The 17,555-nt window shown below is 41.9% G+C and overlaps 1 protein-coding gene across 6 annotated transcripts in view; it reads left to right on the top strand.

The window, feature by feature from the left end:
- The window catches only part of TIAM2 (TIAM Rac1 associated GEF 2), a 457,180-nt gene that overhangs the window by 377,262 nt on the left and 62,363 nt on the right, over positions 1–17,555 (top strand). For all 6 annotated transcript variants that reach the window (XM_082250259.1, XM_082250257.1, XM_082250260.1 and 3 more), the window contains one exon: positions 8,523–8,629. In XM_082250259.1, coding sequence (XP_082106385.1) covers positions 8,523–8,629 — 107 coding nt within the window. The remainder of the gene's footprint in view (positions 1–8,522; positions 8,630–17,555) is intronic.

The raw sequence follows: 17,555 nt of genomic DNA, 5'->3' as shown, positions 1-17,555 counted from the left end.
TGAGAACCGCAGTAGCTTTACTGCTCATGTAAATAATGCACATGTCGCAAAGCATTAAAAAAAGCACAAAAAATGTATAAACATTTACTAAATGGTAATATGGTTTTAACAGACCACTAACATTGCATGTGCCAGCATACATGAGACTAGTGAATTTTCTTGTTATTTGCTTGCCATGGTTAGCAGTAGACATGTGCAATTCGTTTGCAGACTAAATTCGGCATACAGTATTAGTTTATTCAGGATCATCTGAATGAATGAAAAGATTCTTTTGACGAATGCGTACGAAAACTATTCAACCTACAAGTTTGACGAATCTATTACATTCAGATAGTTTTGTTTTCTGTATTTTCATTCTTTTCAACTATTTGTTATCACTGAATATAAAGAAATAATTGATGAATGTATTCATGTTCGTATTTCTTTTGGATATTTTTGGATTCATCCGATTTTCAGATGGGCAGTGTCAGGGCTCTTTCACACGATCCGCGGACCGTGCTCTGCTCAGTGGGGCTCGATCCGCCCATCCCCGCTGAGTCGGCGGATGACAGCTCTGTCTCCGCACTGTGTGCGGAGAGGGAGGTGTCAGAGCCCCGCTGCTCTCTAAGGGGAATCGGATGAGAGCGGACCACCTGTAAACTCTTATCCGATCCGATCCCCAGGACGGATGGAAAATAGGGTTTCCATCCGTCCGGATTTCACGGACAGGATCAGATGCGGATGGCAGCTGGTGTCAGCGGACGTGTCACCGCTGACATCCGCTGCTCCATAGGGCTAAAAAACTGGACAGGCGGATCTGATCGGAACGCCTGTGTGAAAGAGCCCTTATGCCCCATACACACGTGCAGATTATCTGCAGACTTTTGTCTGCAGACTTACCTTTTCTATGTAGTGCAAGGGCCTGCCGGATTGCATACAAATTGAAAGTGTTTAGGTTTGACCTCATAATATATGGTTTTGGTAAGTCTGCAGACAAAAGTCTGCAGATAATCTGCACATGTGTATGGGGCATTAGAGTCCTTTGACACGGGCGTTCCACCCAGGGGACTTTGTTTTGCTCATCGGGGGATCGATCCGCCAATTCGCCCGCTGAACAGGTGGATGACAGGTCTGTCTCTGCTCATTGTGCCGAGACGGACCTGTGAGAGCCCCCCTCTCCTCTATGGGGAGATCAGATGGAAACGGACCGCCTATCCCTTTTCATCTGATCCCATCCGATCCGCCAGACAGATAGAAGATAGGATTACCATCTGTCTGGATTTCACGGACAGGATCAGATTGGATAGCAGCAGGTGCCAGCGGAGATGTCACCGCTGACATCCACTGCCCCATAGGGGTGAATGGAGCATCCGATCAGGCCCACCTGAAAAGACAGGCGGACCTGTTGGGAAAACCTTAAGCCTCGTACACACGCAACGAATTTCCGCCGACCGGTCGTCCGTCTTTTGTCCAGAGTGGTGTCTGTTGGTTGGAATGTGCTCTAGACTGCACATGAGTTTTCCGGTATGGCAGAATTCTCATTCAGAAGTGATGTCATGTGTTGGATTGCTTTCTATGTGTTCTTTCATCTCTGAGCATGCCTAGTCTTGCTCATAAGATTTTTCCCCATCGAAATCTGTACTAATGAGACGAAAATCGGACGTGTTTTGATGGTCGACAAAAATTATATAGCCTGCACACCAGGATTTTTTCGGCCGAAAAGTCGGAGTCGGTTGTCGGAAGCACCATACTAACAAGCCGAAAATCGGCAGATTGGTCGTCGGACGAAATTTCCCGGCCAAATTTCTTCTCGTGTGTACGGGGCTTTATTCCCTTGTGTGTTTTTCTGTGTCAGACTGTATTCCATCCAGAGTAATTAGTGACACCTGATAGTCATGGTGTCACAGCTGAATTTGACTTTTCTAGTTAAAGACCCGGAGCAAAGCATGCAGCAAATGACAGGGACAAATTCCTAATTTCTACATATCAGCAGTGTGCTACAGAATAATGGGAGTTATGTAAGTCCTCATGCACACAGGGTGTTAAAAAAAAAAAAAAACGAGCTGCATAGCCACTACCAACGGCAGGAAAAAGCTGGTGGTGGATGTAAAAACACGACTGCCACACAGGATTGTCGGGAAGAGGCCCTTGTCCCCATCAAAATGAGGACAAGGTGCTTTTGGGGTGGGGGATGTAGAGCCCCCTGCCCCAAAGCAACCCCCCCCATGTTAAGGGTGTGTGGCCTAGTATGGTCCAGGAAGGGTGGGACTGCTCACTTGTCCCCTCCTCTTTCTTGACCACCTGCCGGCTGCATGCACGGATAAGGGTCTGGTATGGATTTTGGTGGGGACCCCCTTCGGTCTGGTATGGTCTTGGGGGAGGGGGGACCCCACGCTGGGTTTTTTTTTTTTCCTCCATTATTGCGTGGGATTCCCTTTTCAAGATCTTCAGAGCTTCATCATGATCCGACTTGGATGTGACTTCCATTTCAAATCAATGGGCTCTCATAGGGAACTATTGATTTTGACGTTAAAAAAAAAAAAAAAAAAAAAAAGATTTACGCGGCTTAATGATGTTTCCCGTGTTAAGCCGTGTCTAGCAGCGTTGATTTTTTTTACAGCTGTAACGCCAGTCCTCAGAATGCGCTGGCCAGTGGCGGCCTGTCCATAACTCATACGTCCGGCCCCTAATCCATGCACCCGACGCCTATTCTCCATACAGGGCGCCGGACGCATGGATTCCAAGGGGTTTGCCATAGTTTTTCTTTCCTGAGGCTCTAATTGGCTTAAAAAAAGGGTGGACTCGGGGCACAGAGCAAGTGAGGGGGGAGGTTTGTTTGCCACCCCCCCCACTTGCCACTTACAGCTCCTAGACACTTGTGTGTGTGCATGAGGCCATAGAATAACATGGAGGGGCGTTTTTATGCTGCAAAAGAAAAAGCCTGATGCTCATTCTATGCATGAGGCCTAAGTGGAAATAAATGAAGTTGTTTGCTTGTTTTTAATGCCAGTGCATCCAAACTAAAACCAATGGAGTACCGTTTACAATATTACTAGCCTGTCCTTTACACTAGGTAGGTAAAATATTATTCTATATTTTTAGTTGCATTCAAAAAGAAGCATTTTATTATGACTTCATCCATCAACCAATCGTGTCCAGTAGCTAATGGATAAACAATCATCATTAAATTGGTTTTAGCAAAGATAAAGTACTATAACGTCCATTTTTACTTCCTGCTTTAAGGACAGCTGGTATAAGAATGGTTGCAATAAGCAAGACGGACACTTCACTTTCCTATGCTTTTGATAAATTAGACCAATAATATTAAAATAACGTGACAATAATATATTAAAGCACTAATAGTTTAAAAAAAAAATCAGGTCCTCTAAAAATAAAGCGCTCTTCTATTGGTAAATTGTACTCATGATAATACAGTTATCATTACTCATGATATTTTCCATTGCCATGAGCAGGGCTGGCTGCAAAATAATTATGGGTTTGCAGAGTGTTCAATGACCGAACAATAGGACTTTAGCATTGCTCTTTTATTCTCTTGTAGATAAATGCTGGGCTTGGTGGGTGAGAGTGATGTGTTCCTACTCATTCTTCTTGTCATTGCCTCTTTATGACTCAGCCACTGCATTATATAAAATGATCATAACACACAAGATACTTTTAGAATGACAAGAACCACAGGGGGGGATGGATTGTAGATGTGTGCAGGCTGTGAGGCACATGATTGGTCTGCAAGTTTGGAGAACTGTGTAAAGATAGATAATTGCTTTCTTGCGGAAAAAAATAAATCTTTACATCATCTTCATGGTCACAAAATCTGTTTCTGATGCAGATTCTGCAAAAATAAATAACGAAAAAAATAAAATATATAGAAATGCACATGAAGGCTAGGTTCACATCTATGCGTTTGCAGTTGATACGGTTTTCTGGCTAGTTTGCAGTGTGTTTTTGAATACATGATTTTGATGCATTTTTGCATGCGGTTTTCATGCGTTTTGCAGGGTTTTTTCTTCTACCTGTTGCCTTTATGAGGAGTTTATGTGTAATCTCCATTAGTAACTGTAAATAGATGGATGTGTATGTGTGTGTATATGTATATATATATATATATATATATATATATATATATATATATATATATATATATATATATATATAGAGAGAGAGAGATTTTGAGTTTTGATTTCAAACACATAGTTGATATATGATTGTAGATTTTTAAGTTGTGGAAACCAGTCTTACCAGCAGTAGTAATTGATTTAACAAGTCCTTTAAAATACACGTCTGAGCTACCAGAGAGAGGTCTGAGCATGCAGGACCGAAAAGGGAGGGGTGGGGGGGGGGGACTCCTTCCTGAACCATACTGGGCCACATGCCCAAAGCAGCTTGTTGCCATGTTGATGTCTCTTACCCACAACCATGGCCGGTGGTGGTCTGCGGGCTCATCGGAATCTGGAGGTCCCCTTTATCAATGTGGCGGTGGGCGTCGAGGCTGATAAAAGTTTTTCTTGCAGACCCTTTTAGCCACTAGAAAGAGGTCCTTATCCCCATCCACATGGGGACAAGGTGTTTTGGGGGGCCCCCCCTTACCTGCCTGGTATAGCTTAGGAGGAGAAGTATGGTTCAGGCGCTTGCCAGGCCCTTTCCTGGCCTGCCAGGCTGCATCATTGGATAAGGGTCTGGTATGAATTTCCCCACGCCATTTTTATTTATTTATTTTTTTCTTATTTTTTACATTTAGCTGTCAGTGCTGACAGCTGATGGCTCATCGGCTGTTAGGATGTGGCTATTCACAATTTGTTATGGAGGAAAAAACCTACAAAACACATGTAAAAACGCAACACTTGCATTTTTGGAGGGGGTCCATTGAAGTCTATCACTGGCAAAACGCAATCTGCTGCAGGAAAAAAGTTCCTGCCCCTTTACAAAAATGCAGCAGCTGAAAAATGCAAACGTGTTCCATGTACCATTGCCCACTGCAAAAAGCACTAAAACACGCATAGGTGTGAACCCAGACTTGCAAAGTTATGACTAAATTAATATATAGGTATGCAGATATACTTAAAATGGTAAATAAGGCTTTTATGGAATGCATTTATTAACGAATACTCTTTTGGATTCTCTAGGTAAATGTAGCATTGTTCTGAGCGTATTGCTGTTACATAAAGAATTTTCACACATGCAGTTTTCTCATACAAACACAAACTGTACCAGAGCGTAAGCACTTTAAAAGTTGCTATATCTAAAAAAAGGATAGTGTATATATCTATAGTGGTTTTGCAGCATCTCTAGCTTAAAATAAGTATGCGGATAAGGACATGTGACTTTTCTGTCCTGGAAATGCGTTAAAGCAGTACAAAACCAAAATATGTAATATATTACGGCTTACCAGTCATTGGATGTGATGGCTGCATTCATTTTCTTTTTTTAGGCTTTTCCCTTTTCGTTTTAACCTGGTGATCTACGCTCTATTAACAGGGAAACAGAGACACGTTTGGACACCAGCATTTTTAATCTGGGGAAGGGGGTTATTAGATGTACTAGCAGAATTAGATCCACTACAAACATTGAGCTCTAGCTCGCACTTTATAAGCAGTTACAGCAAACCATTTTGTTCCTTTTGGGATAAAGGTTTTTACATAAACAAATAAAATCTGATCATTGTAAGCACCCCTGTCGGTGTTAAATTATTTGTCTCAACCCTTAATTGCTACATCTGTAGGGCCGCTTGCTCTGTTAAAAAAACAACCAATTACTGGCTAGATCACTAGGAAAGCAAGCCTAAATAAGAAAATGAATGCAGCCATTACATCCAAAAATTGGTCAGCTGCAATAAAACAAATGTTTGCTTTCAGGTTTAATACTGCTTTGGAGTAGAACTATAGGCAAAACTTTTTTTTTTTTTTTTCCATTTTGGATAGAGTAAGGAAGAGTTTTATAAACCTTGCCAGGTGTGTGTGTGTGTTTTTTTTTTTTGCCCCATCTATGTCCCATTGGGGAGATTTACTTTCACTTCTTGTTCCATACCAAAAACAGGAAGTGAGAGGAAGTTCCTGCAAATTATGGGGGTCCATTGGGGTCTCCCAGATCACCAGAGCTAGTGTCTCCATTGGAAGATCTCTCTTCTATTACTGTTCTGGGGACAATGCAAAATGTAGGACTTTCTTTTACTTTCACTCTTAAAGATAATGGTAAACAGGACAAAGAGAGAAGGCGAATCTCCCCAAAAGGGGCAGAGACAGCAATAAAAACCTAACGTGTTCTAATCCATATCCACTCTGTGTGAAACTTAAGGTTTTGTCTTTAGTTATACTTTAGGATCTGTGATTCAGAATACTGAAGGTTGAACATTACAACCAAGCTACTATAATTTTCTTAAGGTGAGCAATGATAGAGCCGGCCATACATAGATCGAAATATGGCTGGCTCAGCAGGGACTGGCCAAATTTCAATCCATGTATAGGCAAGCTGGTTGTACAGAAGGCAATCTACAGATTGACTGCTGTACAACAACCCATTAGGTTTTTCCCGATTGATCGGTGCCACTGGCTATAGGAAGAATTGTGTTTTTTTTTTTTTTTTTTTTTTTTCTTTCAACCTGCTGGTTAAATGGAAAAAAAAACAACAGTTAGGTACCCGGTGACTCCTTTTCTAGAAAGTCTTCCAGGGCAGCATCTAAGAGATAGGGCTCCTTCCACTTGTAAACTCCCAACTGTAACAGCGCAGTGAGCTGTGCTACCAAAAATTATGCTGGTCTGACTTTCAGTCTGGTATTGTGCACTGCATAAATGGCTTGCCTTAATATAATGCATGCTAAGGCATAATAAAGAATACTGCCAACATACATTAACGTGATTGTAAAGGCTTTGGTAAATAGTTTTGCACAGTGTGGCCCCGAGCTACCTCTTCTGGGGTCCACAGCTGGCATTCTTGGCTCCTCCTACCTTCCGAGTGCCCCCATAGGAAGGTTCTTGCTATGGGGACACTCGTGTAGGATTGATCCCGAGCTGGGCTGTTTTCATCTATAGACGCACACAATCCGGCAGGGCCCTACCCCTCACTCCCTCCTCTAAGATTTGACTGACAGCAGCAGGAGCTAATGGCTCCCTCTGCTCTCAGCCAAGCTTGGGAGAAAAAACATGAAGCCAGGCACAGTGCTGGATCGATACAGCACTCAGGAAAGTGTATGGGCTGCTTTAGGGCCCAACGTAAGATGTGTATATATCTGTGCAGTAGAGGGGATCTGGAACTGTGGTGATGGCAATATTTAAAGTGGTTATAAAGGTAAAAGGTTTTTTTTTTTTTATCTTAATGCAATCTCTGGGTTAAGGTAAAAAACCTTTTCATACCAGTGCCCTTAGCCCCCCTCCCTAAGACTTGCCTAAGTTCTGTATCGATCCAGCGCTGTGCCTGGCTTCAGGTCTTTTCTCCCCTCTCTGTGCTCTCACAAGCTTGGCTGAGAGCAGCGGGAGCCTTTGGCTCCTGCTGCAGTCAGTCAAATCTTAGAGGAGGGAGTGAGGGGTAGGGTCCTGCCGGATTGTATGCGCCTATAGAATAAAACAGCCCAGCTCAGCATCAAGCCCACACGAGTGTCCCCATAGCAAGAAGTTTGCTATGGGGGGCACTCGGAAGGTAGGAGGAGCCAAGAGTGCCCGCTGTGGACCCCAGAAGAGGTAGCTTGGGGCCACACTGTGCAAAACTATTTACCAAGGCCTTTTACAATCATGTTAAGGTATATTGGCAGTATTATTTATTATGCCTTTACATGCATTATATTAAGGCAACCCATTTATGCAGTGCACCATAACAGACTGAAAGTCAGACCAGTACCATTTTTGGTAGCACAGCACACTGCGCTGTTAGTAATGTTTGTATGGTGCATTGATAAAACTTTACAGGGTCCTATGCACTACCACTTGGCATATATGTGTAGGTATATCAATGGAGTGCAAGCAGCTGCTCACATTAGGTTTGCATGTCCCCACATAAAGCAATAAAAATGTTAATGTAAAAAATAGGTAAATGTGTCACATTCACCTATTTTTTAATTTGTATGGTGCTTTGCGGTAACATGCAAGTGTGAATGAGCTGTGTCTGAAATGGCTGCAGGAAATTAAGCTAATTACTCACAAATAAAGCTGCGTCTACTTCAGCAAAGTCTCAGCGGCAGGTTTAAAGATCTGTGCATCTGTATTCCTGGACAGCCAAGTGCAACAGTTTACAAAGTTCAATAACTGAATATTAGAGACAGATTTTCACTATAAACCTACACATAATAAAATGGTCAGAGTCAGTTTTTTCATTCAGTCCCAAGTGTGACTTTAGGACACCCAATGGAGGATTTTATGACTCTGGCTGTATCTGTCTCAAGATGTACCTCACTGCTCCTGTTTAGCAGTCTTGTGGCAGGATTGATAAATGCCACCATGTTTTTAGTTATATGTAAACTGGTGCTTTCCTATAATTGTTTAACTACTGTAAACAATCAAAAATTTTCAGTTATTCATTTCTTATGTCTGGAATTTTAGATTTAAGCAATGTGCCAGATGTTGCTATTGGCAATCTGAAAAGAAGTAATACAGATGATGCTTTGGATCAGGTGCAATGCAGGCCAAGAATGGACCACACATATAAGGTAAGATGATATATTTACATTATTTGTATCGCTCTAACCTAGTTCACAGGGTTTTACAAAGATGACTGAGCCAATTACATTGGTGTCTGCAGTTGGAGGAATGTTAAATGGAAAAATGCACAGTAGGACAACTTTAATATGTGACTTGCCACTTTCGAATGCAAGCATTTAATTATTTGGTATAATATAGCACAGGGGTCGGCAACCTGTTGATCGCAGCCAGGTGGCGGGTAGATCTTGTCTTTGCATTGCTGACCTCGGTCTAAACTGCTCTTCCCCAGTGCTGTACTAATAGGGTGCAGTCAGAGTGAGAGCTGAGCAGAGCAGGGTGAGAATTCCAGAGCAGGGGAAGAGCGAGCTGGAAGGAGCAGGGGAGGAGACTTGCTCTTGCACTGATTTCCCACTCTCATTGATACAGCAGATGTATGTTCACCGGAGGTGCTGCAGCACCCCCAGTGAACCCACACCTGCTGTTTCATTGAGAGCGGGAGCTTAGTGTGCGAGCAAGTCTACTCCCCTGCTCCGGACTTTTCAGTGGGAGTTGCTCTAGCTGTGTATGTATACAACTTATGTTATATGGCGAGTGAGTTCAGGGACGGGGTGGGTGTCTTCTGTTTTTGCTGTTCTTTACCCTGGGGGGGGGAGGAATGGATGAGGGTGCTTTTCTGTACTGCGGCATCTGAGATCTCTAGTGAGGAATATGGCTTGGGGGAGGGGGGGGGGGGTGAGTTGTACTGAGCAGAGGGGGTTATTTTTTTAATTTCAAGTCTAAATCTCTGAACACACATTTTCCTGACTTGGAAAGTCACCCAAAGCCGCACAAGTGCAGCGATCCATTGAAGGCAGCTCATATCGACAGCACAGAGAGCAAAGTCAGCGCTGAGGTGTAACAGGCTGGAATGGACATCACTTCTGCTGGATGTTATCTACAAGGATGAAGTGAATGTTGACTTTGTGAAGATTTCGGGAAGTTTCCACATAAGATGTGATTTATCGGACATTGAATCGAGTGCATGTGCCAGGAGACCTTCTTTTCATACAACCTAAAGGTTTAGGAGAGACAGAAATAATCTACCTCAAAACCTTAAACATTTGGGATCTGGTAAGAAGCCCCTTTGCATAAAGGTGTGGGAACTTAACACTCCCAATAGGTCTGTCACGAGAGGTTCTCCCTGGATTGAGTTCTGCCTTTTTTATATGCCCTTTATACTGTATTTGCTGGTAAGAAGCAAACCTGTGAGGTGGTGGGAAACTGTCACACCCTACGTTGGATCATCTCTAGCTTTTTTTCAGCACCAGTTCACTTCACGTTTATCACACCCAGCACAATTGGATATTGAGTTGAATCTTTTGGGATTAATTGTGTCACTCACATTCGGACTTTGAGTTGGATGTTTTGGGACTAATTATATCACTCCCTATTGTGATAATTTTCACTGTGATATACACGTTTTGTTGCAGTCTATATGTATACAGTATTATTGATATGCAATTAGGTATATGTTTTTTATTACCACTTTGTTGTATGGTGATTCACCTTTAGCGCACCAGACTTTTTTCATTCACATTTACATTCCAGAGTATTGGATCTTTGGTTGCAGCTTGCTTTATATTTATTAGCACACTTTCTCACATTTTCCAAGTCTAAATCTCTATTGCCTCTGAAGCACAATCTGCATTCGAGTTGCGCTCCAGAGGCTACTGACAGGTGGTGCCTCCTCATCGCCTGCTTAACCCAATTTTTGCTGACCAATGCGCTGCAACAGCATGCATTGCACGTGGTTGCAGGGAGTTTGGCAGGCTTTCCGCTCGCTGATTGCTGCACGTCGGGTGAACTTTGAGCTTCGCACCAGTGGCATGTAAACGCCTCCACCGTCTGTTCATTTTGAAAAAAAATAAATTAAAGGCACTTCACGGTGGTCTATGATCTCTCCCATGTTGTTCAGGTAGACCTTCACCACGTAGTATGTCTGATCTTTCTCTGATTATTAAATAGCTATTAGGCCTCATGCACACTGGACATTATAAAAATGCCAGTAACGTTAGCTGTAGAAAGCTGTAGTTGTAGAATGGTAGAAGTTTTTTTTTAGCGTTTTTTTCAGTAGTGTTTTTTGGGCGCTTTATTTTTTAGCTGTAGTGTGTGTGTGTGTTCTCTTTTTTTTTTTTTTTTTTTTTTTTTTAGCAAAACTATACTCCCATAAAAGCTTATGGCTGAAAAACGCCAATAAATGCAGAATAGCCGCATTTTTAAGCTTTTATAAGAGTTAAGGCGTTTTTACAGCTGAAAAATTCCTTTTAAAACCCACTAGTTCTGTTTTTTTTTCCTAGCCAGGAAACGCCCCTGTCAAAAACTGCTAATAACCGCTCATGTGTGCATGGACACATAGGGCAGTTTACTGGCTGCAGAAAAAAATGTCTGATGCCAAAAACAGAAGCTGTAAAAACCTCCAGTGTGCATGAGGCCTTAGGATAGAGAGTTGGGTATGTATATATTCACAAGTAGATACTTCAAATTATAGGCCACTTCAGATAAAATGACTTCACAATTAATGTAAAAATTTGTGAATAAAGTACTTGTAATTAGGTTGTGTTTAAAAGTTTTTCCATCTACAGTATTTAGGTGTTGAGTGTGCAAGACCATCTTACACCTCAGCATTGTTGGATATGACATTGAGGTTCATTATGCCATTTAATCAGTGATGAACAAATATAAGGGTTCTTCAAAAAGTTTCTGCACTTTTTTTAAACTCTATAAAAAAAGTGAGGAAGCCTTTTTGAAAACCCCTCGTATTATATATATTTTACATCAACTGAGATTTTAGTCTAGTACTAGTTCTTTGTATTTGTGGACAAGCCAAACTTTTACACTCTGTGGGATCACCTGTATGTTTCTATTCTTTGCCTGGACAGGTTTATTTAAAAAAAGGATCATAACAATGCTGTAGACTACCTGTGTAGAGGTTATCTCTGCTCTCCTAATAGCTGTTCTAAATCTCGCTCATGGGACTTTGCCTACCTTCTTCTCCCTTTTTAATATTATCCTGGTTTAGCTAGTATCTCTGGTTGCTAAAATCCATAAGGCTTGCTCCTTGTGGTGGGCCTTCAGGCCATATATTTCTTGGTTCCACAAAATGTATGTTTTTAGAGAAGATGTTGTGCAGAAACGTGACAAGAGGCTGCAGTCCAGCCCAGCTTGATTGTGAAAAGCTTGCTTTATCTGCCTGCAATGATTATATAAAGATAATAAAGAGCACTATAAAATTGTAAACTGAACTTAAAAAATAAAGCTTTGCTATGTTATAGGAAGAATTAGAAATGGTATTTGTGCCTAAGAGAGGGCCTAAAAAATGAAAATTATCCAGTGTACTTCCTGGTATGTGAGGGTGCCTAGGCACTCCTGTTTCTAAAGCCCATAGCTGTGTATCTGCAGTATGAGATAAATGCACTGCTGCCTATTGCTGGTTACAAGAGATTTGGAATGAGACTTGATCATGTCAATACTGTGCTGCTGTCGGTTCCTTGCTAGAGGCTCTGATATGAGGAAGCAAAATCCCTGCCTCCAGCAAGAGGGCCGCCTCCACACAAAGTGTGCAAAACATGGCATTGTACATCAGCAATGGAGAAAGATCAGCTGCAGGAAAACATAAGCAATCCTGTTAACTAATCCTTTGCCCTTACCTTGGAACAACTTCAATTCAGGTCCTCTGTACAAATTTTTTCTAATAGAAAGATTGAGAGAGATCAAGGGGAGTCGGAGCCGTGATGAACTCTGTATCAAAGATTTCAGTCAAAGTTTTTAAAGCAGAGCTCCACCCAAAAGGGGAAGCTCTGCCTTTTTGCCTCTTCCCCCTCTCAGCTCTTATATTTGGCACCTTTTGGGTGAGAGGGGGAGAATTCATTCTGAAGTCCCCCCCCCCCCTTCCCCTGCCACGGGGCCATTCACAAAGTGCAGCGCACTTCGTGCACGTGCAATAAGTAACCGGCTATGAAGCTGCAAGGCTTCACTGTTGGTTTCCTTTACCCAAGATGTCAACGGCAGCACCAGAGAGCTGATTAAAAAATCGGCTCGGGGGAAGAAATCGCTCGATTCATGGACAGGTAAGTGTCAATATTAAGTCAGCAGCTACAGTATTTGTAGCTGCTGACTTTAATTTTTTCTAAAGGAGCCTGGAGCTCCGCTTTTAATGAGGGACAACATCTGAAAGAGAGCTGCTGCTGATATTCTACATTTAACTCCTATTACACTGCTCATTTATTATACAGTAGGGGAAATAATTATTTGATCCCCTGCAGATTTTGTAAGTTTGCCCATTTACAAAGAAATTAAGGGTCTATAATTTTTATCATAGGTCTATTTCAAATGATAGAGGCAGAATATCTACCAAAAGTCCAGAAAAAAAACAGGAGTCAAATGTTATAAATTGAGTTGTAGTACAGTGAGTAAAATAAGCGTTTGATCCCCTACCAGCCAACAATAATTTTGGCTCCCACAGACTGGCTACAGTATGCGCTCATGTGGTACACATATTAGTCCTCTCAATTTAAGAAAATGCTCCTAACGACAATTCGTTATGTATATAGAAAACACCTGTCTACAGAATCTTTCTTCTATTCAAACCTCCCCATCATGGGCAAGACCAAAAAGCCGTCAAAGGACGTCAGGATGGGTGGAATATCCAAAGCTGACTTGTATACAACAGAAAAAAAGTAACCTCTAATACAACAGAGGTTGTACCAGGTAGTGACTGCAAGCATGTCACCAGTGGAGGTTCATGCATTACTCTCCTCTGTCACCTGCAATCCTTTTTTTTTTTTTTTTTTTTTTTTTAGCTACTGGATCAACGTTCATAAAGGTCTTAGACCAGTAGAGGTTCAAGTGTTGCTTCCATGTCCCAAGTGATTTCCTTTTTTACAGCAAGATTGGCACAGTTAAGGTCCAACTTATTCAGGTAGAAAGTAGTGGGCCCAGATAACCAAAGCCCTTAGCACTAGGTTCCAGCCCAGAACTTGTTCAGTCAACAGTCTGTAGGGAAAAGAAAAGATTCTTCAAAAAGCTTAAACAGGATGTTTTGTTAAAGCTAGGCCTAAAAGCCTAACTACCAACAATTTGCCTATCTGCAATTGGATAGTTAACAAACATGCAAGGCCAGTGCATGACACACCTCTGACTTACCCCTCTGGATCTCTCAACAGTCTTGCAGAGGGTTCAACATAAGTAGCCCCACTAATTACACAGTAATGGAGAAATCTTTGCACTATAGCAAAACCAAAAAACATGAGATATAAGCAGGCCTTGGGCAACACTTCATTACGTTAGTAAAAAGAACCATATACATTTAAAAAAAAAAAAAAAAGAAAGAAAAAGTGAAATACAGTATCTCACAAAAGTGAGTACACCCCTTACATTTTTGTAAATATTTTATTATCTCTTTCCATGTGACAACACTGAAGAAATTACAATTTGCTACAATGTAAAATAGCGAGTGTACAGCTTGTATAATAGTGTAAATTTGCTGTCCCCTCAAAATAACTCCACACACAGCCATTAATGTCTAAACCGCTGACAACAAAAGTGCATACACCCCTAAGTGAGAATATCAAAATTGGACTCAATTAGCCATTTTCCCTGCCTGGTGTCATGTGACTCGTGGGTGTTACAAGGTCTCATGTGTGAATGGGGAGCAGGTGTGCTAAATTTGGTGATATCGCTCTCACTCTCATACTGGTCACTGGAAGTTCAACATGGCACCTCATGGCAAATGACTGAGGATCTGAAAAAAAAGAATTGTTGCTTTACATAAAGATGGCCTAGGCTATAAGAGGATTGCCAAGATCCTGAAACTGAGCTGCAGCATGGTGGCCAAGACCATACAGCGGTTTACCAGGACATGTTCCACTTGGCACAGGCCTCGCCATGGTCAACCAAAGAAGTTAAGTGCACGTGCTCCGCATCATATCCAGAAGTTGTCTTTGGGAAATAGACATATGAATGCTGCCAGCATTGCTGCAGAGGTTGAAGGCTCAGCCTGTCAGTGCTCAGACCATATGCCCGTACACTGCATCAAATTGGTCTGCATGGCTGTCGTTGCAGAAGGAAGCCTCTTCTAAAGATGATGCACAAGAAAGACCGCAAACAGTTTGCTGAAAACAAACAGACTAAGGACATGGATTATTGAAACCATGTCCTGTGGTCTGATGAGACCAAGATAAATTTGTTTGGTTCAGATGGTGTCAAGCGTATGTGGCGGCAACCAGGTGAGTACAAAGACAAATGTGTCTTGCCTACAGTCAAGCATGGTGGTGGGAGTGTCATGGTCTGGGGCTGCATGAGAGCTGCCGACACTTGGGAGCTACAGTTCCTTGAGGAAATTATGAATGCCAAAATGTACTGTGACATACTGAAGCAGAGCATGACCCCCCCCCCCCCTTCGGAGACTGGGCCACAGGGCAATATTTCAACAGAACGACCCCAAACACATCAACACAAGACGACCACTGCCTTGCTAAAGAAGCTGAGGGTAAAGGTGATGGACTGGCCAAGCATGTCTCCAGACCTAAACCCTATTGAGCACCTGTGGGGCATCCTCAAATGGAAGGTGGAGGAGCGCACGGTTTCTAACATCCACCAGCTCCGTGGTGTCATCGTGGAGGAGTGGAAGAGGACTCCAGTGGCAACCTGTGAAGCTCTAGTGAACTCCATGCCCAAGAGGGTTAAGGCAGTGCTGGAAAATAATGGTGGCCACACAAAATATTGACACTTTGGGCCAATTTGAACATTTTACCTAAGGGTGTACTCCCTTTTGTTGCCAGTGGTTTAGACATTAATGGCTGTGTGTTGAGTTATTTTGAGTGGACGGTAAATTTACACTGTTATACAAGCTGTACACTCCCTACTTTACATTGTATCAAAGTGTAATATCTTCAATATTGTCACATGAAAAGATTAAAATATTTACAAAAATGTGAGGGGTGTACTCACTTTTGTGAGATACTGTATATTGAAAAAAGTTTGACAAATCCAATAGTTTCCACTTCAACGTGTTTTTTTTTTTTTTTTTTACTTTTTTTTATTTCAATAGGCTGGGCAGGTGCCCTATTATCCTGGGTGGATATCATGTGACCTCCTCCCAGGATTGTGCCTTGCGTGCCCCACAGGCAAAGTTTCGGCATGATTTGTCACCCACTGTTTCCACTGGACATAGCGGATGACAGATCAGTGTATAGGCCCGCTGCTGGTTACAAGTGATCGAACCGCCAAAATTCACTCGCTAATGAATAGCAGGTGAGTCAGTGCTCCACTGGCCAAACAAACCGTCATATACTGTAAGTCCATGGGAGGCAATTGCAGGGGGATTGTAATCTTGATAGGCCATATACATTCACCGGCAGCTTCTCAATGGGTATAGGGATCCCCTCAAAGGCATGTAACAAATAGAAGACAATTGCGATGCTAAGCACCTTGCTCCTGCGCTCAGAACCAGGCTCTCAGGCTGCCTCTATCCCAGGAATTCCCACTTGGCATCCACTATGGATAAGCCTTGCTGCCCTCTACGACCGGGGTGGTGCGCCCTTTTTTTTTTTTTTGTTTATGTTTGCAACAAATAGAAGACGGTGCCAGATCAGTATAAGCAAGATGAAAAGTGTAATTTATAAAGCATCACTTACATGTAAAAAGCTGAGGGTAGTGGTCTCGATGGACTGGAGAGCAATTGTAGGCACAGACCAGGAATCGCCATGGTGTCCGGGTCTCTGCCACCCTCATCGCTGCAACTGAGTTTTCAAGCAGACAGAACGAGAGAGGGGGTGGGCCGCAATGCGTTTCTGAGGCCCCACCTCCTTTGTTAGGCTAACCCGCCCACACATGAGGATATATATATATATATATATATATATATATATATATATATTAGTCATGAAGAGGGAAAACCAATTCAAAATGAGCTGAAAACAAAAACAATTGGTGGGAGGAGCCAGCCGTCTCATCATTACAAATATGGAAGAGCAGCCCAAAGGCTAAGGGGAGGGGGGAAGAGCATTAACAAAGGCAGAGCTACCTGTAAAAACACGGACAAAAGATAATCTAAAAAATTTATAGAATCTGATCGTACGCAGCACAGTATGCTGCGATCCAACCAGAGCAGATGGTAGCAACTCTGAAGCAGAGGGATTCCCTCTCCAGTCCAAAAAGAAGAAATAATAATATTAAAAACATTACATTGTAACAACTGTGATAGTTTTAACAATGTTAGGATAAATATTTTGAAGTATAAAAGGATACATACAAAAAACTATTTAGGACACATAATCATGAAATTTACAATCAATTGCCATACATCGTATATAATTTATGTATAATTCTGTTAGGTGCATTTGTACATGTAAGCATATATGAATATATGTATGAAAACTGATAAGACTAGTTTACTAAGAGCCAATAATAAATATAATGCATGCAAACTAAAAAGCTAAATTTGTATGTAGGTCACCATATATGCAAGCTCACCACATGTAGCTTTCAAAATGATAACATATACATATGAGAGGAAACCCATAAGGGATATACATATGTATAATGCATATATGCTATAATACCTAAACCATATACATCTTCCTACAGACGCATGTATCCACACATGTACAAAATTTTAAAATTTACAATCTATATATAAAAATTGGTTATTGGAAGGCTGTCCTTGATATATCATAAAATGGTATTCATTTTCTAGTTCCTCATTTAACCCCCCCCCCCCCAGGCGCCAAAGTGTTAAGGGTAAAAATCTAGTTGGTTTCCCTACAGCAAAGTCTCTGAAATCTCTCAGCTAAGGAGTCGCAGGGGGGAATGATCTCTGTTACCCAGACGTGCAGTCCTTTCATGGATTTGTTATGGTGTGTGACAAAGTGTCTGGGAACACTATGATTTTCTTCT

This window comes from Pelophylax lessonae, assembly GCF_965119305.1.
Source record: "Pelophylax lessonae genome assembly, chromosome: 3".
In the NCBI taxonomy this organism is placed as follows: domain Eukaryota; kingdom Metazoa; phylum Chordata; class Amphibia; order Anura; family Ranidae; genus Pelophylax; species Pelophylax lessonae.
This window is presented reverse-complemented; position numbering and strand designations above follow the sequence as displayed.